Raw genomic sequence first — 24,417 nt, 5'->3', positions numbered from 1 at the left:
GCTCCTAATGTTTTAGTCTTCCTCCCCATAGGAAACTATTCTTTGTAGTTAAAATCAACCTCTACTTACCACTTTAACATTTTTTCTTTTTAAAAGGATTTATTTATTTATTTATTTATTTATTTATTTATTTATTTATTTATTTATTTATTTATGAGAAGGAGAGAGAGAGTGCCAGCATGCGAGCTGGAGGGGCAGAGGGAAAGGGAGAGGGAGAAGCAAATTCTTTGCTGAACAGGGAGCTCAATCGCAGGACCCTGAGATCATGACCTGAGCCAAAGTCAGAGGCCTAAACCACTGAGGCACCCGGCTCCCTACCACTTTAACATTTTCTTCTGATCATCCTTATTTTCATCAAGCAGCATGATTGTACTTGAAGTAGTGGTTGGGATAGAGGAAGAGGGAAGCCATCATTTATTGATCATCAACTGTATGCCAGGCACTGTATAAAAATGTAGTAAGTAACTCTGTAGCACGTAAGACAATTTTCTTGATCAGATTTTTTTTTAAAGATTTTATTTATTCATCAGAGAGAGAGAGAGAGAGAGGCAGAGACATAGGCAGAGGGAGAAACAGGTTCCATGCAGGGAGCCTGATGTGGGACTCAATCCCGGGACCCCAGGATCATGCCCCGGGCCAAAGGCGGCACTAAACCGCTGAGCCACCTGGGCTGCCCTTCTTGGTCAGATTTATTTAAGAGCCCTTCTGCCCCAAACAGAATGTATCTATTAAAATACATGTATGTTAATTTATATATAAGTAGATAATTTAAAGAATATAGATTTTTAGATTAATTTGTATGTTCATGAGGCAATGTGTGAAGTGATATGGAGTATAGGGATATAGGACCTACCCCACCCATTAACAGCTCTCTGGAAAACCAGTTATAAGTAGAAGAAAAAATCAGCTAACTACAGGAGTGAAAACTGCCCTACCCATCAATGCCCTACCAATCTACCAACATATATAATAAGGCAATCCATAAGTAATTACCAAATAGATCCTTCAGATTGTAAATGCTGTAGTTGTTCAGAGGAGGACAAGATTATTGATCTCTGACCCTTAGTTCTGTCACTTATAAAATGCAGATGATACCTACCTCATAGTGAGAAATGAATAAACTGTGTAAGTAAAAGCCTTATTAGACAACAATACTAATACTGTATTAGGGTGGCCTGACTATTGCTACCTAAAACTTTAGTAGCTTAATACATGTTCATTTCTCTCTCAGGTCACAGCTCAGTATGGGTTGGCAAGGAGACTCTTCTCTACCTAGTTATTAAGGGTTGAAGTTTTGTGGCTCTGCCCTCTAGGGGCTTGGAGCCCTCTCCATTTTACTAACCTAGGTTATGAGAGACTGAGGATCAAAACAAAGAGGTTTACATGGATCAAGCCTAGAAGTGGAACCCAACATCTCTTCATATTTTAGGACTCACATAGCTACATCTTACTGCAATGGAAATTGGGAAATTTAGTCTAATTGTGTGTTCAGGAAGATGAAGAATGTGGATATAGGTTGGCATTGGCAATCTTTATCACAAATAATATTTAAAAGGCTTAACAGAAGAGGAAGGACTTTCCCTGGATCTTTTAGAGAAGCTAGTAAAAGTTGCAGTAGGTAGCCCCGCCTGCTTTTATTTACCTGGCCTTACTTAAGGAGGAAGGGTAGAAAAGTTCAAACAAACAAAACGAAACAAACAAAAAAACCCTGCAGGCATTGTTGATAAAAATTACATATTTATTGTACTAGGAACTGCTTCTATTGTGAGCCATTTGGTAGTGACCTTTAGGCAAGCCATTTAACTACTTTATACCTCCATTTCCTCACTTCTAAACGTTCTTCATAGGGCTGTGGTGAAAATTAAACAGGACAGTGCATGTAAAGTACTTAGCACAGGGGCTGGCCCAGAATAGACACTCAGTAAAAGTTGTTACTGTTATTGGTAGTGTTAATAAGTATGCCTCCAGAGTTAAATACTTGCTAGCTGTTCATTTATTTGACATCATTCCTAAAGGACTGTGTTAGAGTAGCAAAGAATGATTTGACTGAGTATATTTATGTGGATTTTAGAATTCTATAACCCTACTCCAGGATCAGGAGATTGATGTCCCCCTGGCAGATATTGGGGGAGAAACCCTTTCTGTCCCTCACAGGCCTTCCTTTTCCCTGTCAACACCACAGACTTTTTATTGCCCTGTCAAGAGGACAGTAAGGCATCATGGACTTTACTTTTCATCCTTCCTTCCCCTTTTTCGTCTATAGGTGGACTTGGTTGGGAAGAGTGTGGGTAGATGCCACAACAGCTATGTATTGCTCAGGCCTAATTGCAAGTTCTCAGCAAGGCAGGAACATCCCACCCCAGGCCCACATTATCTTGAGTGGTTGGGTAGCTTGTCAGACCCAGTGGTTTCATTGAATTCAATTCTATTCAGCAGGCATTAACACTTAGAATATCAGGCCCTGGGGGTATGAGGGTGAAATGTTGCAGACCCTGCCTCTAAGAAGCCCACTTAGGGATGTAGGTGTGATGACCTGAAGAGGTTTATCAGAGTTTGTTTTAAAGGCTGGATGGGAGTTACTTGGAAGGTAGGAAGTAGTTTAGGATGGCAGGAACAGCAGTGTGGAGGAAAGAGGTAAGAATTGCTGTGCAGGGTAGCAGTAGAAGGAATGGTTTTCAGCTCCACTTTAGTATGCAGTTGCCACAGTTCTACCCCTTTGGGGCCTCATCTCACAAGTCTCAGTATTTTTTTCTGGTAAAGGAGGATAGTAAAAGTTGTTACATCATAGAACCGGGAGGATTAGGTGAGAATGTATTTAAAGGGTTTACTGTGTTGAAACTGGGCACTTAGCAAGTAGTGCTTAGTGAATGTCAGCCACTGTTACTGGACTCTGCTTTAGACCTGCAAATCTACTGGCTTGAGCAAACGTTTTACACAACCTGGGGAATTATTGACAATTATATTTTTGTTTCTCCTTCAGCTAATGGTGAAATAGTGTACTATAGTTATGCTTGATGGACAAATGGCTTACCCCTCAGCCAAATGGAAGGAGAGCCCTGTCAGTGAAGCCTGGGAAAGATGGGGCTTGAGATGGGAGAGCCATGTGACCTGAAATGGCAAGGGAAGTGAGAAATGGCTATATTGAAATCTTTCCTGAGAAGGGCTGAATGTGTATGGAAATGTTCTGGTGCCAAGCACTGACAGAAAATGGAGGCTTTAATGGAGTTTCATGGAGGGTCAAGAAAGCCTTATGACTAAAATATCTCCTTGAAACCTAGGCCAGAGGTGTTGGAGTCCTTACTAGTAAGTGATGTCAGCTCCTGGTTTAGCAGTTGTGTGTTTAGTGGAGTGACCTTGAGAGCAGACCCTGTAGCTCAGTAAGTGGGAGAACTTCAGCTGGTCTTTGAAGAGGTGGACATCTAGCACCATTGAGAAGTCAGATTGTGTGGAGTATAGAGTTTCATTTTTAAATTTGCTTTGACAGGGAAAAAGCCTGTCAGGGTGAAAGCAAGGAAGAGAATGAGTAAACTCAGGGCCGTGCTAATTCATATTGCTGAATAATTACAGATAACATGCAATCTGATTTGGAAATGTTTGGTCTGTGGTGTTTCATGTAAAAGAGCCTGAGGATAACATCATAGGCTAAACGTCACACACAGGAGATAGGTGTATAAGGAAAATAAGTGATGCAGCCAGGTGGGAACTTTGAAAAGAAGGTACCCAGGGAGTGGCAAGGGGCATCCCATTGACAGCATCACCCAGTTATCCCCACCCAGGAGAGCTGGCACCGGTGGCCACATTTTTTAACTTTCCAAGAGAAAAAGGAAATGTGGAATTCTATGTGAATCTTCCCACCTTTTAAATATTAGCAACAAATTCCTTTTTTCCCCTAAGATCACTAAAGTAATAGAGACAGTGAAGTGGACTGTTTTAGGCCTGTGGACTTTGTTTGTAGTGAGGGTCAAAGAGTAGAGGATAGCCCAGAGGTTATACATGGAGTTGCTCTGGTGCCAGGCATGGCACCTGGCATGGAGCACATGCTCAGCACGTTTTTATTGAGTAAATAAATGGGGCAAACCTCTGTTGGTTGTCAGTCTTTCCATGCGCAAAATGGAGAGATTGGAGCTGGCCTTCCCTCCAGTTAGAACTTGTATTATCCTCCTTGCAGGGCCCTCTCTACTCTGTTCTTTTCCCTTTTGTGCCCTTTCCAAGCACCTAGGGTGCTTAGGGGTTCAAGCCCCTAGATTTTAAGAAGGTTTAAGAAATAAAAAAATTCATGTTATGCTTCGATACAAGAGTGACTCAGTTCGGCCTGCTTTTCTTCTATCATGGCTAGGGCATTTTTGTTTAATTTTGACATACTTGACTGTACAATAAGTGATCCAGATTACAGCGAGGCTCTCAGAGTCTTAAAAGTACATAAAAATGTTCTAGAAAATAAGGCCTTTTCTCTATAAATGTTGATATAACACTGCTCATGTAACAGTGTGGACTTTTCTCTGTTTAAAGGTAATGAAAGGACTTTTCCAAACCCTTGGGCATTCCACAGAACCTTTTTTTACAACAAATTCTGGTGATATCTGCCCTTTTAAAAACAAAAGTTTTTGCTGTCTTGAGCAAGATTATTTTTGTTGCACTTATCAAGAATCAATTAAAAAACATTTAAGCTCAGAAGAGGGAGCCTTTTACTTTATAGGTCCGTGGAATTCTTAAACCCTTTGGGAAGGAAATGCTTTGGGCCTCTGGAAGACCATACCTGAGACAGGGAAGTTCAAGACCCATCCGTGACAGGAACTGGTTCCCTTTCTATCCTCTGGGATTTAGTGGCCTCCTAGGTTAGATTTGTTCTGAGCACTGTGTTTATTCTTCTCTTTGCTGACTGGCTTTTTCCTATAGACTGAGAGTGCATGGGGGTAGCTTGCAGCCTAGACCAGAGTAGACCCTCTTCATTCCAATTCTAGTTCCAAGGAGAACAAATGGACTGTCTCAGATTAGGTCATGTGTCCAACTTTGGCCAAAACAAAGGAGGAGTTTGGAGTTGCATAATATAAATACCGTTTGGCATAGAGTTGAGAACTACATAGTAGTTAGAAAAAGGATCACCATGGGTTAGGCAGCTCTTAGAAGAAAGGCATCTTCTGTAATCTTGCCCCCTGCTCCTAAAAAAAGAGTAAATAGATTTATGCTTCTCAAGACTTTGGAGAAACTCAAGTTACATCTTTTTTTTCTTTTTTAAAAGATATATTTATTTATTTTGGAAAGAATCTCAAGCAGATTCCCCTGCTAAATGTGGAGTCTGATGTGGGGCTCAATCCCAGGACCCCATGATCATGACCTGAGCCAAAACCAGGAGTCAGATGCTTAACTGACTGAGCCACCCAGGCACCCTTATATCTTTTTTATTTCTTTCTCTCCCATCTCAGTCATTTAAAAATTATCTTATTAAAAATTATATTTATTGACTATTTGTTACATATTAGGTGGTGAATGAATAAAAGCTGTCCAGTTTTATGTTTCTATTCTTAGAACATGCTCTTCAGTCTTCCCCTTAAACAATTTCTTTGGGAGCCCTGGTGGCGCAGCAGTTTAGCGCCGCCTGCAGCCCAGGGCGTGATCCTGGAGACCCTGGATCGAGTCCCACATCAGGCTCTCTCTCTGTATGATGACTGCTTCTCCCTCTGCCTGTGTCTCTGCCTCTCTCTCTCTGTCTCTATGAATAAATAAATAAAATATTAAACAAACAAACAAAAAACCAATTTCTTTGTCTTTGCAAAACAAAATTAAGTTGCTGTTTAGACAGTATGGTGTACTGGTAAGGGAACTAAATTACATCATAGGCCTCCATTCTAGTTCCAATTCCAAACCGTTTATTTACTGGGTAATCTTGAACAAATTATGACCTCTCTCAGTCTGTTTCCTTGCTAGTAAAATGGGGATCATAACAACAGCTCTTTTGAGAATAGTATTCTTGTGAAGATAAAAAAGAACATATACAAACATACGATAGTTGTCTTTCTGCCCCCATTCTAAGAGAAGTTACTATTTTTAACTGCTTATTTTTAGTAACTGCCACTACCTTTTTTTTCCCTCTAAGAATAGAGTCTCCCTTAAAGCATTTTTAAGGTATGCAGGCTAGTAAATGAGGAATTCTTTTAAAGGTAAATGCTATCTTGGGGGCGATTTCATGGCACCCAAAATCTGATGACTTCCTTGGATACTTTGGAGATATGCCTGGAGTGTCCTGATGGAAAATGGAAACATAGCTTGACCTAATGAAATCCTATCAAGCACAGAGTTTAATCTGCTGCCAGTGTTGTTCCATCTCCAGTCTACTCTGAAGGAATCACTGTCAGCAGGCTGAATGGTTATCTCTAACATAACATCTTTATTGGCTGTCTATCCTGGTAATTTGTAGCTTCCTTTGAGTGATTTTGCATAGCTGTAAAGTGTTTAGGATGCAAAGAAATGAATTTTGGCTCTGGACAGACATGTTAAGCTAGATAGTGGCTTTTATTGGAAATAAGGCAGAAAAAGAACACTAAAATGGAAATCAGAGAAAATTTTTAAAAGGGCACTAGGAAGGAATTAGAAATATAGAGAAGAGACACATCTGGCTTATAAAGATTGGAGGAATGATTACTGAACGCTTACATTACTGAATAACATTTTGTGGGTGAATGAAACCGAAACTGTTTTAAAAAGGGAGAGGGAATGGATGTGATCCATGAATAACTTAGAGCCAGTAAAGATAATTATGAATAAATGTTTGAAACATGGCATAGAATTTCAACTGCTGACTTTCAGAGTTGCTTTATTATCTGATGTCTCAGACCATAGAAATGTTTGGCTTACTATCTCAGAGTATATGAAAGTAAATAAAAGTTAAAACAATCTTCTTGCCACCCAACCTTGGTATATAGCTTGTGAGGATTATAGGAAGAAAAATGTATCAATAGTGAATTTTTCTTATGAAGTAAGCCTGCCTTGTGCTCTACACCCTAGCAGCATCTGCTTCATAGCTGTGTCATTACCTATATTTGCCGTTCTTTCTCTTGTGCTGCATGTCAAACTTGAAAACTGGCTTTCTAACTCTAATTCGTTAACCTTCACTCTCTTGATTCCTGAACTCCATGCTCCTCTCCAAATTAATTTTAATAGTAGCCACATTCTACTTGAAATATGTATGTGTGCATGTGTATGAAAATATGTGCATGATGGAACACATAATTCCCTTGTGCTTTTTAGGAGAATGGTTTAATTGAATTTTTGCTTTCTATTTGTAGTGTTATGAATTGCTTTTATAAATTGCTGAATAATAAAGGGTAGAGTGAGCTCTCCAAATAGTAATTTCATTCAGCGTGTGTGTGTGTCTGTGTGTATGTTTTAAATTTGTGATACTGACAGGTTTCACAGGAGCAGACTTTCTGAATAACCATTTCAAAAATTAAGTGAAAAGTCATTAGTGGCAAATTACATACAATAATTTTAAGCCCCAGGAGGCTGACTCTATGTACACATTGAATAGTCATTTGTTCTTACGTTATTGTAAATATAGCCAATTAAATTCACTGTAAAAAAAAAACCACACAACTGAATTACATTTGTTGTAAAATTGGTAAAGTGCCTCTAATTTTAACACTTTGGCGTTTCAAAACACATAATAATTTTGGAACATCTGGCAACTAATGAGATTGTAGATTTCTGATTAGCTTTATCCATTGTTTCATCCTTTTTTTCCTTTTCTGTTTTTGTAGATCTGAACAGAATTAAGAAGAAAGAGCTTCCACAATCACAGCAGATGAAGATCCACTGGTAAATCGATTAGGATTTTTGGTCTGCCCTCCAAAGTAAAGGTAATTGGCTATCCCAACATAGCACAGACAAATAAATGCAATGCTTCTCGTTATAATAGAGTTTGACTTTTATAAAAGGATGATAGTTTTTAAAATTCAGGTTATCTGAGTAAGATCTTCAGTATAACCCTGAATATGAAGTTTCAATGAATTTAAGAGTACAATATAATTAGGTGTGTGTTTGTCAAAAGAAAAAGTGCTAAGTAACCATCCTCCACTTATCAACACTGTAGGATTTTGGAGATAGGAACATTTCCTACCCTCCGTCCATATCTACCTTTTCCTAACAATTTGTCCAAAGGCATGCCCTTGTGTTTCTCTTCAGTTCTATTTTTCCTCACTCCTGTTTTCTCTGTCTGCAAGCAATGTAGAACCAGCTACTCAGAGTTGGGAAGGTCCTAAGCAAATTGTAAAATAAGCAGGAGTTCTTCAGCTACATGCTCTGGGCCTTGTGCCTTTGCCCAGACTGCCAGGCAGTGTGTGCTCATGAGCAGTCCTAGATCACTATTAATTGAGTTTCTTACTACATATTTGCAGTTGTGCATTTACTATTTGAGGAGGAGGGTGCTAAGTTTTACGTACTGTGAAAAAAGAAGGAAAAAAAATCCACCTTTCCATCTACTCCTGAAAGGAATAAGGAGCTTAAGTTTAAGTAGTTTAAGATGAGTTGCTGAGGGTTAAAACTGAACATGATTCAAAAAGTGAAGACCAAAGGTGTTTCAGCTTCTGAAATTGGTCAGCTTGTATATTTAGGCAAAAAATGCAGTCCTTTAATCAGGTTTAGGCAACTGTAGCAAAGATGGAAACATTTTGAACAACATGACCATGAATCTTCAAAGATAACATTTTGGAGCTTCAGGAAGGATGTAGCAGTTCTGTTTAGGTACTTAGAGCAAGTGACTGGATAGCTCTGGAGTCCCTACCTTTAAAAGGGGCCTTAGGGATCCCTGGGTGGCGCAGCGGTTTGGCGCCTGCCTTTGGCCCAGGGCGCGATCCTGGAGACCCGGGATCAAATCCCACATCGGGCTCCCGGTGCATGGAGCCTGCTTCTCCCTCTGCCTGTGTCTCTGCCTCTCTCTCTCTCTCTGTGACTATCATAAATAAATAAAAAATTTAAAAAAAATAATAAAAGGGGCCTTAAAATTTTCTGACCTAAAGCTGGAAGGCCAGCGATTCAGAAGTACCCTTCAGGGATCATTAAAGTCATCACAAAGGATGGCATTCATTGTGGAATGTCTGGAAAGTACCAGACAAGAAAGAAGCAGCGTTTTCCTAGATGGTAGTGAGCAACTGGTAGTGGTGGAGGTTGGGTTAGGGTGGGGAAGGTGGGGAGAAAACACATTTGACAGAAATGCTAAAGGATCTTTTTAATCTGTAGTTGTTTATTGAGCTTCTGCTATGAGCAGAGGGATTGTCCTTCAGGAAGACAAGAGACTAAGAGGTGGTTTTCACAGGCTACAATTATGACATCCTTTTTTGAATAACATTCAGATGGAAAGATTAATTTGATACCAGGAAGTCAATAACCAGGGTCAGGAAAGGAAGAAGTGTAACAAACTCAAGTCTGTAGGAAGAAGTGTGACAGACTCAGGTCCAGACAGGTAGAGGAATGAAATGGGCCAGGTAGAATTGGAAGGAACTGTCAAAATCATGGACAGTTTTAAAGGGCAGCCTCTTTTCAGTGCCAGCAGATTATAGACCCAATACCCATTCAACAAATGGTTTTTGAGTGCCCACCTATGTCATGCTGTGCTCTCTGGGCATTGGGGATTAATTAGTAAATCAAAGGGATAAAAGTCCCTGCCATTGTGCCACCTACTTTTTCATGGAAAGAAGCAGATAATAGAAAGTCTAGTAAGTAAGTAAATATGTTATACTAGATGATGATAATTGGTTAGACAAAGCAGGTCAGGGTAATGAGAACCAGGTGTGCTGATGAGGGGTGGCACTGCAGTGTTGTTAAATTAGGGTGGTCTGGGTAGGCTCTTTGGGAAGGCGAGACCTGCGCATTCCGTGCAAAGGCCTAAAGCAGGAGCCTCCTGGGCTGTCCAAGAAGGGTGAGGGCTGGAGTTCGTGGGCAGGCAGAAAGGTGGGAAATCAAGTCAGGTTCAAGGCCATCCAGCGGGCCGTGGCTTTTATTCTGTGAGGAGTGGGAGGCCATTGGAAGGCTCTGAGTAGAGGAATGACTTGCTCTGACTTCTGTTTTAATAAAACTGCTGCGGCCATGCTATTGAGATAGGCTCTAGGGGGTAGGGATAAAAACCAGTTCAGCTGTGGTTAGTGTAATAATCCAGGCAAATTTTTAAGGGAACTGAACTCGATTTCAATTATTTTTCATGAGTTTTTCAATGTTAGCAACTAATTTAAGAAAACAGTTTGAATAAACCTAAATAAGTCCGTGGGGGCTCTGCCGTGTGCTGGAAGTTTGCTATGTCACCTATAGAAGTAGAGAAGTCATTCAGAAAAGAGGAGAACTTCGGACAGGCTGATTGATGGTGGTGGGGGGTTGGAGTTGATCTGAAACTCAGGTAAGGGCTTGACTTTGTTTAGCAGGTAAAACTGAAGGAAGGGAAAGATAATGGCATGCAACTGTTCGTGGTAGCTGAGAGGTGGCAACAACCCAAATGCTCATCGCTGATGAATGGATGAAGAAAGTGGGGTACATCCGCACACTGGGCTCTTTAGCCATAAAGAGGAATAAATTATAGATACGTGCTCCAGCATAGATGAATCTTGAAAACATTATGCTGAGAGAGACCAGACACAAAAGGCCACATATTGTGTGGTTTTAATTATGTGAAATATCCAATATAGGCAAATCTATTGAGACAAAAACAGATGTGGATTCTAGGGGCTGAGGGAGGGATGGGAGATGGGGAGTGACTGACTGCTTAATGGGTGCAGGGTTTCCTTTTGGGGTGGTAAAAAAGCTCCAGAGCCACATAGTGATGATGTAGCACCCTGTGAATATACTAAATGCCACTCTATTATACACTTTAAAATGGTTAAAATTGTGAATTTTATGTTATGTGAATTTTACCTCAATTAAAAAAAAAAAAAGAATGGCATGCAGAAAAACATTTGAGGCATGTATATTTTCGGTCCTGTTCAGCTCAAGAGGAGCCTTTGTAAGGGGGACTGATAGGTGATAAAGCTGGAAAAAGGGTGTTGGGCCAGGTAATGAAAGGTGTTGCCTGCTGAACCAAGGAGTTCAGAATCTCTTTTATTGGCAGCTGTAAAACATAGCTGCATATATTTCATGAGAAAGAATGAGACTGAAGAGAGCCTGGTGCTTTGGGAATCCCAGCAGTAGAATTTTGTGACAATCCTACAGAGGTCTCAAACAAAATTAATTTAGAGTTTCTCCTTGAAAATATAATATCCATATTATAGTTCCTGATCTTATAAAAGGTTGTTGTTAAAAAAATTAAGGTACCTATGTGAGGGGATGGAATGTGTCAGCTAACCTTTTTGTGGCAATCATTTTGCAATAAGTATGTCAAAATATGTACATCTTAAACTTACATAATGTTATGTTAATTATATTCTAATAAAACTGGAATGATCGAAACATTATATAAATATGTATGTTAATAAAAAGTCCCTTTAATTACATTCTTTCCTTCCTTGTTCCCCATAAGTCCAGAGTTATCTAGACTGTTTTCTATGTATAGACTTGTCATCCTCATCATTATTACTGTTACACAAAAATAAGCACATATTGTGGACAGTATTTTGTATATTGCTTTTAAAAAATTTTACGACTGTCCATTTCTTTTGGACTGCTACATTATATGCTATACTTTGATTTGTAAAAACAAAAAATGAAAAGCAAATGCTATTTATATTATAAAAAGGATGAGGTATCACAAAATATAAAATAGCTAACACTTAATGAGTTAAGTGTTACAGTTATGTGACAAGTGCTGTTCTAAGCATATTACATAAAACTGACTCCTTATAACACTTGATAAGGTAGGATACTGTTATGATACTGCAGAGAGGAAATGTAGATACTGTTACAATCCTCCTTTTACAGAGGAGCTAACTGAGGCAGAGACAAAACCTGTCCTGTTAAGGTCCAGAATTAGGCAGTGGCAGAGATGGGCTCCAGGACAAGTTTTAGCTCCCACTGATGGTTGTCCTGAGGGAACTTGTGGCCAATGATGTGAGATCATAGAGATTTCTCAGCAGTCAATCTGGAATTTTGTGTGAAATTTTCCAAGTTTAATGCTGGCTTTTTTTTTTTTTTTTAATATTTTTAAAAAGACTATTTGAGAGAGAGAGTGTGTGTGTGTGTTCGCGAGAGAACATGAGCAGGGGAAGGGACTGAGGTAGAGGGAAAAGCAGACTCCCTGCTGAGCAAGGACTTGATCCCAGGATCCAGTGATCATGATGTAAGCTGAAGGCAGACACTTAACTGAGCCAACCAGGCGTTCCCCCCCCCCCCCAAAAAAAAATCTTATTGAAATATGAATCAAATACCACGGATTTACCCATTTAATAGTTTTTAATATATTCATAATGTTATATAACTGCCACCTTTCTAGGTCTAAATATTTTCATCACTCCCAAAGGAGAACCCTGTTTCCATTAAGTAGTACTACTCAGGACCCTTTGGTCCTGAGAGCCACTCATTTGTTTTCTGTTTCTACAGATTTGCCTATTGTGAATATTTTATATAAATGGAATCATATTATATGTGGCCTTTTGCATCTGGCTTCTTTTACTTAGCTTGGTTTTGAGACACATCCATGTTGTAGGGTATCAGTACTTTACTCCTTTTAATTGCTGAATAATAGTCCATTGTGTGGATGTGTACAATTTTATTTGTCAGTTGATGGGCACTTGGATTGCTTCTATCTTTTTGCTGTTGTAAGTAAAGCTGTTATGAACATTGATGGACAAATCTCTGAGTCCCTGCTTTAGATCTTTTGAGTATACCTAGAAGTAGAATTATAGAATCTTATTGTAAGTCTGAGGCACTGTCAGACTGTTTTCAATGTGGATTGTACCATTTTACGGTCCTACCAGCAATGTACAGGAATTCCAATTTTCCCATATCTTTGCCAAGACTTGTTATTTTCTGTTTTGTTTTGATAATCAACATCCTAATGATTGGGAATTGGTATCACATTGTGGATTTTATATGTATTTCTCTAATGATAAATGATATTGGATATCTTTTCATTTGTTTGTTGGTTATTTATGTTATCTTTTTGGACAAATGTCTGTTGAGATTCTTCACCAATTTTAAAAATTGAATTATTTGCTCCCCTTCCTTTTTTTCTTGAGTTGCAAGAGTTCTTTTTTTTTTTTTTAAGATTTTATTTATTTATTCATGAGAGACAGAATGTGTGTGTGTGAGAGAGAGAGAGAGAGAGAGAGAGAGAGAGGCAGAGACACAGGCAGAGGGAGAAGCAGGCTCCATGCAGGGAGCCTGACATAGGACTCAATCCCGGGTCTCCAGGATCATGCCCTGGGCCGAAGGCAGCGCTAAACTGCTGAGCCACCCAGGCTGCCCAAGAGTTCTTTATATATTCTGGGTACAAGTCTCGTATTAGATAAGTGATTTGCAAAAACTTTCTCCCTGTGGGTTATCTTTTTACCTTCTTGAAGGTGTTCTTTGAAGCACAAAGATTTAATGGTTTGGGTGAAGCCCAATTTACTTATTTGGCTCTGTTTTTAAGAAATACCTGATAAGTCAGATTCTAGCTTACTAACCACTTACATGTGATTGGTGCTCTGTTTCCAGTCCTCACAGAAACCATGTGGAAATATCCCGATGTTTTGTGAAAATACCTGTTTTCTAAAGTGGAGAGAGGCAGGAGGCTCTGGAAAGTAGGAAAGGTAGATTTCTCACCAGTAGCAATTTTGTTTTTTTCTGCTCCTGGAGTTCCTTTACTTAGAGCAGTTTGGTGGGGAGGAGGCTGTGGTAGAAAGTGGAGAAGAGTCCTGCGGGTTTTACATTGATCAAAAGAAGGGTTAAAATAGGTTAAATAGATTAAAATGTCAGAAACTTTGCCTTCTTTCATAGATTGTGGCATTTAATATCAAAATGGCCTTAGAGATGCAATAGTTGTGTGTTTCTAGGAAGAATGGTTTAGGAACCATTACATCTAGAAAGTCATCTGGGTTAAGGTCTCCCCTTCTATATGAGAGAATATGTTAGGATTAAAACATATTGTTGAAAACAGAAAACTATATTCATTCCTTTACATGTTTAGTGAAAAATAGTTAATCTGCATGCCATTTATGTCAACCAAGAAAAGGAATGTTTTATTTTGGAGGTAGACAGGGGATGAAAGTCTTTGTGGAGCAGTCCTTTGGGAAGCAATACAGACCCAAATGGCTATGGGATCAGGGTGCATACAAAGAATGGGGAAAAGTCAGGGGGGGTGGTATTTGTGGGATCTAGGGCTCTGCTCAGAGCTGGAACTTTGCTGAGGAGAGGGGAAAGAAAGAGTTGTTGTACTTTCCTTCTTGTACTAACACACCTGCTCTGTTAGCCTTAGAGTTCAGCCTCAAGGCATTTTGCTGCCTAGCTTTGGGAACCAGTCACCACACATCTGCAGTCTGTGGGTAGGTAGGGTCTGAGCTCCCATGACACCCTTATGTTGGGAATGCAGACATTTGATCCCTGGGAAGACCATGCATAGATTTCATTGCCACCTTGATTTCAGAGCATGTACTCTGAACCCCCTAGTCCATGAAGTCCTGTGATTTGGAGATGGAGAGGAGTTCTCATTTGCTTAGTGTGAGGGATCAGGAAAGATTTTGTTAAAGAAATGGGAGTTTGAGTAGGGACTTGATTGAATAGTAGGATTTAAGCCAAGGGAGGCAAAGTAATATAAATAGTGACCTCTCTGAACAAAGCTTGGGTGCTGGAGCATGTTTGAAGCTATAGATTGATCATTTTGGCTGGACTGTAGAGTACCTGTTGGAGGGAACACTGTAGACATGGTGAGATGCAACCAACTTTAGAGGACCTTGAGTGCTAGAAGTTTTGATTGAATTTTGTTGTCGGTGGGGAGCCCCCGAAACTGTCAGAGCGAGGACTGACATAACTAAAGCATTTCTTCATTCTGCAAGACTGACCTGATAGTATAGCATGAATAGATGAAAATTGGGGCTTTCTGTATGACAGACACAGTATTAATAAGAATCGCTAACGCTAACAGGGTGCTTTTGCACTATGAGATTTCCTAATAGTCCTCATAAAGTGGATACTCCTGTTTTACAGATTTTATAGATGAGGGAACAGGTACAGAGAGGTTAAATAGCTTACCCAGAGTTACACAGCTAGTAAGAGGTAGCACAGGGATTTAACCTGGGCATATCAGCTCTAGAACTCATGTTCTTAACTGCTGGGCCTGTAATGTGGTGGTATTTACAGTCACTTCAGTGAAAACTGTATCAGTACAAAGAAGACTTAGGAAACTATTTTTAAAAGTTTGTTTAATCTTTGCATTTTATTGCATCTGAAGCAGTGCACTAGAGCTTTAACTATATAGTCAGCCTCTTTTTATAGCTAAATGCTGGTCTGACTTTTCATTTTTTTTCCCATAACTTTTTATTCTTTTCTTTCTCTCTCTCTTTTTAAAACCATTTAAAGGCTCTAAATGAAGATTTTTCAATCAAGTTTAAAATTACAGGCCAGTATTAAATCCCTAGAAACAGTTGGTCTTTAGTCAGTTTAAAGTTAAGACTTACTGTTTTTTTTTGTGTGTGTGTGTGTGTGTGTGTGTGTGTGTGTTTTAAAGATTTTATTTATTATAAGTGAGAGACAGCACAAGCAGGGGCAGAGGGAGAGGGAGGAACAGACTCCCTGATGAGCAGAGAGTCTGACATGGGGCTGATCTCAGGACCGGGGACCACGACCTGAACTGAAGGCAGATACTTAACTTACTGAGCCACCCAGGTGCCCCTATTATTTTGTATGTATGTATGTATTTATTTATTTATTTATTTTTATATAAATTGGGTTATGTCTTTTTTTAAAAGATTTATTTATTTATTTATTTATTTATGATAGACATAGAGAGAAGAGAGAGAGAGGCAGAGACACAGGAGGAGGGAGAAGCAGGCTCCAAGCCGGGAGCCCAACATGGGACTCGATCCTGGGACTCCAGGATCGTGCCCCGGGCCAAAGGCAGGTGCTAAATCGCTGAGCCACCCAGGGATCCCCTATTTTGTATTTTTAAATCGTTTCTTCCTCCAAACAGTTTGCTATTACTGGTGAATGTTTCTTTGGGAGAACTTGTCTGTAACTTATGCATATGATTAAGAAAACAAAAAAATTCAAAATTTTGAACTTTTTAGCAATGGACACAGCTTGTAGAATGAATATGTGTACAGGTTAAATCTTTAAAAAGTGTATTACCTTCCTCTTTAAGTTTCCAAACCTTTGTGGCTATCCTTATTATTTCTGATTTTGTACTTAATTGTCAGTAATGCCAGACACTGAGCTGAATTCAATTTCTTCCTTCCACTATTCTCCCCCTGCTGGAATAGAAGTATTCATGACAGGCTCTAAGTATTTCACTAGAGGGAGCATGGTTAAAGGGTCCTTGCCTGCCAGCCCCACATGCAGAAGAGAGCAGAGCCCTGGCTTTAGAGAAGAAAGAGGGAGAGAGAGAGGTGTGGTCAGAGGAGGGAGAGAGGAAATGAATAAAGGCTCAGCCAATTTTAGGAGAAATAGACCAAAGCCAACATATTTCTAATTCAGGGGATCTGAGTTTCTTGTTACTCAAATAACTGCAGTCCTTTGGGGTTGATAATGGAGAATCTCTCTGTTACCAACCCAGTAATTTGCACAGATAAATATACTGTAGTTACTGGTTTTCAAGTTTATTAAAATGTTGTAGTGGGACCAGTGGGCTTTTTGTTTTGTTTTGTTTTCCAAATACAGAGTCTGGTTGTGTAGGGTCTTACATCTTAGAAATTTTGGACAGTTTCAGCCATTTTACGTTAAACTGAATTTAAAGACTGGAAAAGATCAACTTTTTTTTTTTTTTTTTGTTCACTTATTGATGCCTTTGGCCTTTGAACAAAGCATTTTACAAGTGAATCTGCTGTGCAAAGAATACTTTTTGTAAAGAGAGACCTTGTTACCCTTGGCACCTACTGGGAACATCCCTAAATTTGGATGGTGAAGTAAGGCCATATTTTAAATGCATCCCTGGAAGGGATGAAATGCTCAGAATTTGGCAGCCTTTCACTTCTGACGGCCTAGTTCTTAAGCCACATACAGTCTAATTGGTGGTGACAGCCTTTTGCATACGAGCATCCTGATGAATTAAATTTTTCCCCCTACTTCTTACTCTCATGTCTTCAGCAAAATTGCTATGTTGTGTTTACCTTGTGCTATCAGAGTGCCAGGTATGTGTTAGGCAATCAGGAAGTGTCCTCATTACTCAAACCTTATGAAACATATCATTTATCTGTGCAGATGGATATTGAAGATCCGCAGAGCTGTAAGACATCATCAGTACACTGGCAGGAATACTGATTGATAGCATACAAGGGACACTACTGTATTAAAATAATTATATGAAATGAATGCAAATTGTATTGGTAATTTTCTTTTTATGTTTTTGGAATATAGAGGAGGGGTATTTAGGTAGGAAGTCTTCAGGTTTGTTTTTTTGTTTTGTTTTTTTATTATGACCTGGTAGGGAAAATATTTGTTTCTGCTGTACTCTTTTTTTTATAGACTGTGCCCTGTTGATGAGGAGTACTTGGAAAATGTTGCCCAAATTTGCATATCAGAACAGTGTATGTTCTCAGCTTACCAGTTTTGAGTTTTGTTGGGGACTCAGTTGAACTATTGGGAAACCCAGACCAACCATGGATATCAGAATCTGGAAGGATTTAGAACTAACTTATGGGTGAAGAAAGTGTAGTAAAACGTATTGGCTGCAGCAGAATAGAATTGGTGGGGAGATGCCAGGAGTTGCCTGTTATTCTTTTGGTTCCCACATCTTCAACTTTAAATTTAAATAAATTTCACAGATAAGAATTGATCTGGATTGCTTAGTTTGATATAAGACACTTAGGTATAATATTTATTTTGTGTTATGCTTTGTACCAAGTGCTTCCTATGGATCTTTTCCTCAGAAGAAGCCTGGCTTTACTTCCATTTTACATATTAGGAAACTGAAGTGCAGATAGGTTAGGTCATTTGTTCTGGTTACACAGCTTGTAAGTGGAAGAGCCAGTATATGGATCCAGAAAGAATTCATAGCACCTAGCTTCCAGAGCCCTCCTTCACTGTTCTTATTTGTAAGTTGCAAGTAATACAACTTCTACCTTATACAATCTTGAATACTAATTGAGATAATGCAATAAGGTACCTCTGGGAGTGCTTGGCATCTAGTAGGTACTCAATAACTGATAGTTGTTATTAGTAACAGTTTCTCTCTCTCTCTTTTTTTTTTTTTTTTTAGTAATAGTTTCCTTAATAACTATTGTAATGCTAAGAGGATACTTAGTATTTTACAGTTAATGCCCTGTTGTGTTTTCTTTATTAAACCACTCAAAAAAAAAAGTATTGAGCATCACTAAAGACAGAAGTTGAAGTATTATGAAGTGCCATATTGAGCCCATTGGCTAGAGGTTATATTAATGAATCTTGAAGGATTTTCACATGTAAAAAGAGGGAAATCAAGCAGTGTCTTGGGGAAGTGAGTCTGTACTTCATGTTTGCCATTCTTCCCCTTATTTTCGTTCTCACAGTGTTCTCTCAGAGATCAGAAGGGCTGTACTCAACAGGCAAGCTCCCTTTTGTGTCTATATAGCTGGGTTGCTCTAAGTTGTTTTTGTAATGGCAGTTCCAAGTGACATTAAAATTCAAATTTTCATTTATCTTAAATATTGAATTACAAAATTCAAAGTAATAAACTGCACTTTAATCTAGGAAAACAGAGAAATTGGACATTTTAATGTAATTTTACAAACTTTTCAGTGATTTGAGATGAATGAAAAATTCAAAGTGTACTGGGGACTTCTCTTCCAATATTGGAGGCCTATCTTAAGAGTCAGAAACCCTTGGGACGCCTGGGTAGCTTAACGGTTGAGTGTCTGCCTTTGGCTCAGGGCATGATCCTGGAGTCTCAGGATCAAGTCCCACATTGGGCTTCCTGCGTGGAGCCTGCTTCTCCCTCTGCCTGTGTCTCTGCCTCTCTCTCTCTCTGTGTGTCTCTCATGAATAAATAAATAAAACCATAAAAAAAAAAAGGAGCCCTGTTAATATCAAAGGACTTCTGTATTTTGCCCATTTGTTTTTCTCAGTGACAACTCATGTAGGAAGTCAAAGCCTTAGAAATGATTTTTTATCCTTTCAGTAATTTCCACCATTTTTGGTTGCTTTGTTTTTATTGCTTTAAAAAAATATTTTATTTTATTATTTATTTATTTATTTTTAAAGATTCTATCTATCCATTCATGACAGACACACAGAGAGGCAGAGACACAGGCAGAGGGAGAAGCAGGCTCCATGCAGGGAGCCCAACGTGGGACTCTATCCCGGGTCTCCAGGATCAGGCCCTGGACTGAAGGCAGCGCTAAACTGCTGGGCCACCAGGACTGCCCAAGATTTTATTTTTATTGATAGAAGAGTGTGTGACTGCAGGCAGAGGGAGAGGAAGAAACTCAAGTTGACTCCACATTTAACACATAGTCCCACTCGGGCTGGATCCCAGGACCCTTGAGACCACGACATGAGCGGAAATCAAGAGTTGGACACTCAATGAACTGAGCCACCCAGACACCCCTGTTTTTACTACTACTTAGTTAAGGACAGGAAGCATGCATAATTTCACTTTTTGGAATTTATATTTGCATGCAATCCAGGAAAAATTTTACACAGTTATTTCTAAATCTTTTTAAAAATAAATGTGTGTGTGTGTGTATGTGTGTATTTTTAAATCTTGTAAAATTTCAACTTAAACCCTTTCTTATGGGAGCCCTGCATTAAGTTTAGGTTGCAATAACATCTCCTTCTTCATTTTTACTTTGACTTAAATATTTTTGTTTCTGCAAGTTGGACTTTGTTTATTTAGCAGAGAAGTTGGCCACTTCTATCATGCCAGATGTTCGAGATAAAAAACATGAAACCCTCTTCCTCTCCACCTAGAGAAAGCACCTGTAAGCAAACAATTATGACACATGTGCCACAAGAGTGCTGATATTATTGCCATGTGAAACATGATTAAAATCCTTGTTTCTGGGCAGCCCAGGTGGCTCAGCGGTTTAGCGCGGCCTTCAGCGCATGGCCGGATCCTGGAGACCTAGGATCAAGTCCCATGTTGGGCTCCCTTCATGGAGCCTGCTTCTCCCTCTGCCTGTGTTTCTGCCTCTCTCTCTCCCTCTCTGTATGTCTGTCATGAATAAATAAATAAAATCTTAAAAAAAAAAATCCTTGTTTCTGTGTCAGGCTTCAGATTCTCATGTCAGTTTGAAACAACACGGTACTTCTTGAAGGTGGTTGGTGTGGTCTGCCTCTGTTTCAAGTACTTCACATACTTCAGTTCATTAAGTAGCCTGTTATTTTGCTATCTTTACCTATCACTTAAGCAAAAGCTTTGCATCCTGTGTGTGTGTATGTATTGGGAAGGGGGGCTAAATTTTGTGGACAAGTGTTTAGTACAAAATGTGACAAAACACTATCTTATAAACACATTTTCTAGGAATGCTGTATATTCCCCAAGCCCTGGGTTCGCGCCCTGTCCAAGCAAAGGCAACCATAAAGAGGGGGGGGACTAAGAACTTGAATTAAAAAGGAGTCCGATTAAAAAAAAAAAAGTCCGATTTTAAAATGTCAAGATTGTTGTTGCTGTTTCCCGGGGCGAACAAATCACTTCTAGAAGCAGTGGAAGGGCAAGTAGAGAAATTTCGGGTCGTGTCTCCAAAATTCGCCTCCGCCTCTCTCCATCTTACACAGATTTCATGGTCTCTTTGCTAGACGAGAAGTTCAAGTTCCCAGGGCGCACGCTGTGACCTCTAGTGGTGGGCCTCGGGCGAACACCGGGCTTCGGGCTGACACCTGGGCCGGCACCTGGGCCGCGTTTCCTCGCCGGCCGGTGGTTTCCTACGTTAGGCGGCGGCTTGGCCATTCATGCTCTTGACAGCTGCGCGGCCGCCCGCGAGCGGGGAGCGGGGAGCGCGGAGCCGAGAGCCGAGAGCCGAGCGCTCCCGGCCCCGGCCCCGGCCCCGGCCCCGGCGCCCCCTGCGCCCCCTGCGCCCCCGGCCCCTGCGGCCCCGGCCCGAACCCGAACCCGAACCCGAGCCCCGGGGCGGGAGGGCCCGACGGCGACTGCGCTCGGCGGGGCCCGGGGCCCGCGGCCCGCCGGCCGGCTGCTCCATAGGCGGCTGCGTTTCCGACTTGGCCCTGGCTCCGCTCCGGGGGCTTGACGTGCAAACTTCGCCGGAGCGAGCAGAGGGAGGGACCGGCGAGGGGGAGGAGGCGGCGGGAGGCGCCTCTGCTTAAGGGAGCCGGCCGGGCGCCGCCGCTCGGACGGACGCGCGGACGGAAGGAAGGAGCGGGGCCGCCGGCCCGGCCCGGGGATGCGAGCGGCCTCAGGGTGGGCAGCCGAGGGCCGGGGAGCGTCCGCGGCCTTCCCGGCGCGGGCAGCCGTGGCGGGGGCAGCGCGGGGCGCCGGCCTGCGTGCGGCTCTCGGCGGCAGGGGCGGGCGGGGGACCCTGCGCCGCGGTGGCGGGCGGGCGGGCGGGCGGGCGGCCGGCGGCCCGTCCCCTCCCCCGAGGGCCGCGGGAGTCGAAAGCGAAAGCGAGCCGGGCCGCGGACTTTGCGCCCGGGGCGGGGGGTGGCCCGGAGGGGGCGGGCTGCGAGGGCTGGGAGGGCCGGGCGGCCGGGGGGCGCTGTCAGCGCGCCCCACCCGGCCTGCGGGCCGCGCACGCCGCCGGAACTCCCCGGCGCCTCCTTAAAAGCGGCCCCCGCGCGACTCTTTTCCCCCTTTTTTGTTACATTGTAGGAGCGGAAAGAATGTCGGAGCGGGCCGTGGATGACGTCAGGGGGGAGCCGCGCCGAGCGGCGGCGGCAGCGGGCGGAGCAGCGGCGGCGGCCGCCCGGCAGCAGCAGCAGCAGCAGCAGCAGCCGCCTTCGCAGCCCCAGCGGCAGCCGCCGCCGCCGCCGCCGCCGCCGCCGCCGCCGCGGCGCCTCCGGCCGGAGGACGGCGGCCCCGGCGCCGCCTCCACCTCGGCCGCCGCCGCAATGGCGACCGTCGGGGAGCGCAGGCCCCTGCCCAGCCCAGAAGCGATGCTGGGACAGTCGTGGAATCTGTGGGTCGAGGCTTCCAAACTTCCCGGGAAGGACGGTGAGTGTCCGCGCGCGCCCCCTCCCCAGGTCCCCCGAGCCCCCGCTGCGACCCGCCCCCTCCCCCGGGGTCAGGGATGCTGCCGCCCGGTTGGGGTGCGCGGAGGTGCCCGCACCTACTCCGTGCGTGCGTGCGCGTGCGTCACACTCCGGCACTGACCTGCCTCTCCCTCCTCCTGTGTGTGTGTGTCTCCTAGGGACGGAATTGGACGAAAGTTTCAAGGAGTTTGGGAAAAACCGCGAAGTCATGGGGCTCTGTCGCGAAGGTGAGTCCAGCCCCCCTTTGGAGTTCCTGCAAAACCTTGAGGAACTTTACTAGCCGGCCTCACCAGGGTGGGGGATTTCTGTCCCACCTTACCCGCTCCGCACCCTCGCGAGGATGCTGCTGTCCGAGGAGGAAGAGGGGGAGAGCGGAACGTTTGGAAAATCTGGTTTCCAGGGCTTCCTGTAATGGGGAGCGTCCCGGAACCCTTCTGTCGAGGCCTGGCGTGGTGCAGCCTGAGCCGCCTTGCTCAATGATAAGCTTTGGGGACGGGCGGTGAGTTTAACCCAAATCCCTCCTGGTCTGACCCTCTTCCTGAGAAACACAAGTGGAGAAAGTAATTCTCAAGCTTTGGAAAGCGTGTCCACGAATGCTTTCGGGGTCTCTGGAAAGGAAATCTTTCCACCAGTTGTTGTCTGCTGGCAATCAAAACTGGTTGCAAACCTTAGAAAAGATAACACGTTATCTGTGCAGCCTTATTTCCATGGGATTTAAGCTACAGAGTTTAGGATGCCACAGAAGGATCATCACAACTGAGGAATTGGTCAGACTTTATGTACGTGTGAGCGGCCAAGATGAGGGCAGGAAAAAGTCCAGAATTCTATATGGTGAAACGAGCCTTTAGTGTCCATAGTTAGTGAAACCCTATATCTTAATTATTGGTCAGTTTTTAATAAAACTGTTTGATACTTAGGGAAGGATGCTTAGGAAAATATTTGTAGCTGAAGGTGTGTCTCCAAATGAGAGGTCAGGTATCTAGGAACCGGCCGACTCCCCCCGTCCCCCCCGTCCCCTCCCCTCCCCTTCCCGATTTTATTTTTCCCTGAATAGTCAACTTTGCTGTCTAATGCCTGTGCCAGGCCTGGGCACACTGTGGTCACAAAGGATTTCTGGAGGCCAATCGATTTTAGGTTCAGTTTAAGTTGCTCTTTCAGTGGCAGTAAGGACAAGGCCTTACATGAGATTTGGTATCCAAAATACTGAGTTTCTATTCCCCAATGCAATTTCATTCCTCATGTGTAGCCATCTACTTTGGCAGTTACTGTCCAGCACCCAAGAATAGGTAGAATTTTTGGCGAGCTGAACGTTTTAAAGTCCAGAGTTGGCCCTTTGTTACTGTCTCCATATTTACTTCTTGTTTTTAGGGCCTCTCTTTTTTTTTTTTTTTCACGTTTGCTGTTTTGGTGTTTTGAACTGGCCTCTTGTTGGCTTCTTGGCACTGGGAGGAAGAGTAATACCAGTGGCAGCTCTGTGAGAGCTTCCAATTGGAACAGATTATAGAGCAAATTAGTTGATTTTGAAAATGAGAATAGGTGTTTGCGAAGGAAAGAGAGGGAAAGCAAAGGACTTGCTGGTGATGTTGCAATAGGAAAAATCAGTTGTTAGTCCGGTTTTAGTGTTGAGTTGGCAGTCCGCCTGGGCTTAAAAAATTAAAATCACTAGGTGGCAACTCTCATAGGAAGCAGTTGGAGTAGAGCATTAGAGGACCTGACCCACTCCTGTTCTTAGTTTTTATTCTTTTGGGTGTGGATACATTTCCCATAAAGGGTTTCTAAATCTGTGTGAAAACAGCGTGCTAATTATTGGTAATTCCCCAATAGAGGATGAGTAAGTACATTCGTGTTTCACTGGGCAACTTGGTCTGGTGTGAGACCCAACCAAATTTAGTGGCCTGAACCCAGTTTTGGCCATATATGTAATTTTCAGCAGGTTTTACCATGAGGATCTAAGACCTCTTGACTATCTTCTTGAGGCAAAATGGGGTCATAAGAGTTGGTTGTGTGTGCATCTGACCTATCAAATGATTAGTGATTATTAAAGGTGCTGTGTTTTAAAAGCTCTTCTAACTATTCAGAGGATGCTGAATGGGACAGGATGGCCGAAATTCTACCTTGGTGTTGTTTTTTTTTTTTTTTTTAATTTATTTTTTTATTTATTTATGATAGGCACACAGTGAGAGAGAGAGGCAG

General features: G+C 42.3%; 1 protein-coding gene across 7 annotated transcripts in view; it reads left to right on the top strand.

The window, feature by feature from the left end:
* The window catches only part of ATXN7 (ataxin 7), a 154,100-nt gene that overhangs the window by 25,751 nt on the left and 103,932 nt on the right, over nt 1–24,417 (top strand). For 4 of the 7 annotated variants that reach the window (XR_007404312.1, XR_007404311.1, XM_049098228.1 and 1 more), the window contains exons 2-4: nt 7,755–7,853; nt 21,845–22,186; nt 22,383–22,451. Coding sequence is in view for 5 of the 7 variants with exons in the window: in XM_049098228.1 (XP_048954185.1) it covers nt 21,856–22,186; nt 22,383–22,451 (400 nt within the window). In the remaining 2 variants the exon portion in view is untranslated. Of the gene's footprint in view, nt 1–5,862; nt 6,159–6,195; nt 6,405–7,754; nt 7,854–21,844; nt 22,187–22,382; nt 22,452–24,417 lie in introns of those variants that run through there. The other 3 variants (XM_025456460.3, XM_025456459.3, XM_025456458.3) reach the window with 3 other exon arrangements.

This window comes from Canis lupus, chromosome 20 (genome assembly GCF_003254725.2).
Source record: "Canis lupus dingo isolate Sandy chromosome 20, ASM325472v2, whole genome shotgun sequence".
NCBI classification, from domain to species: domain Eukaryota; kingdom Metazoa; phylum Chordata; class Mammalia; order Carnivora; family Canidae; genus Canis; species Canis lupus.
The sequence above is the reverse complement of the archived record's forward strand: the minus strand, read 5'-3'. Positions and strand labels throughout refer to the sequence as shown.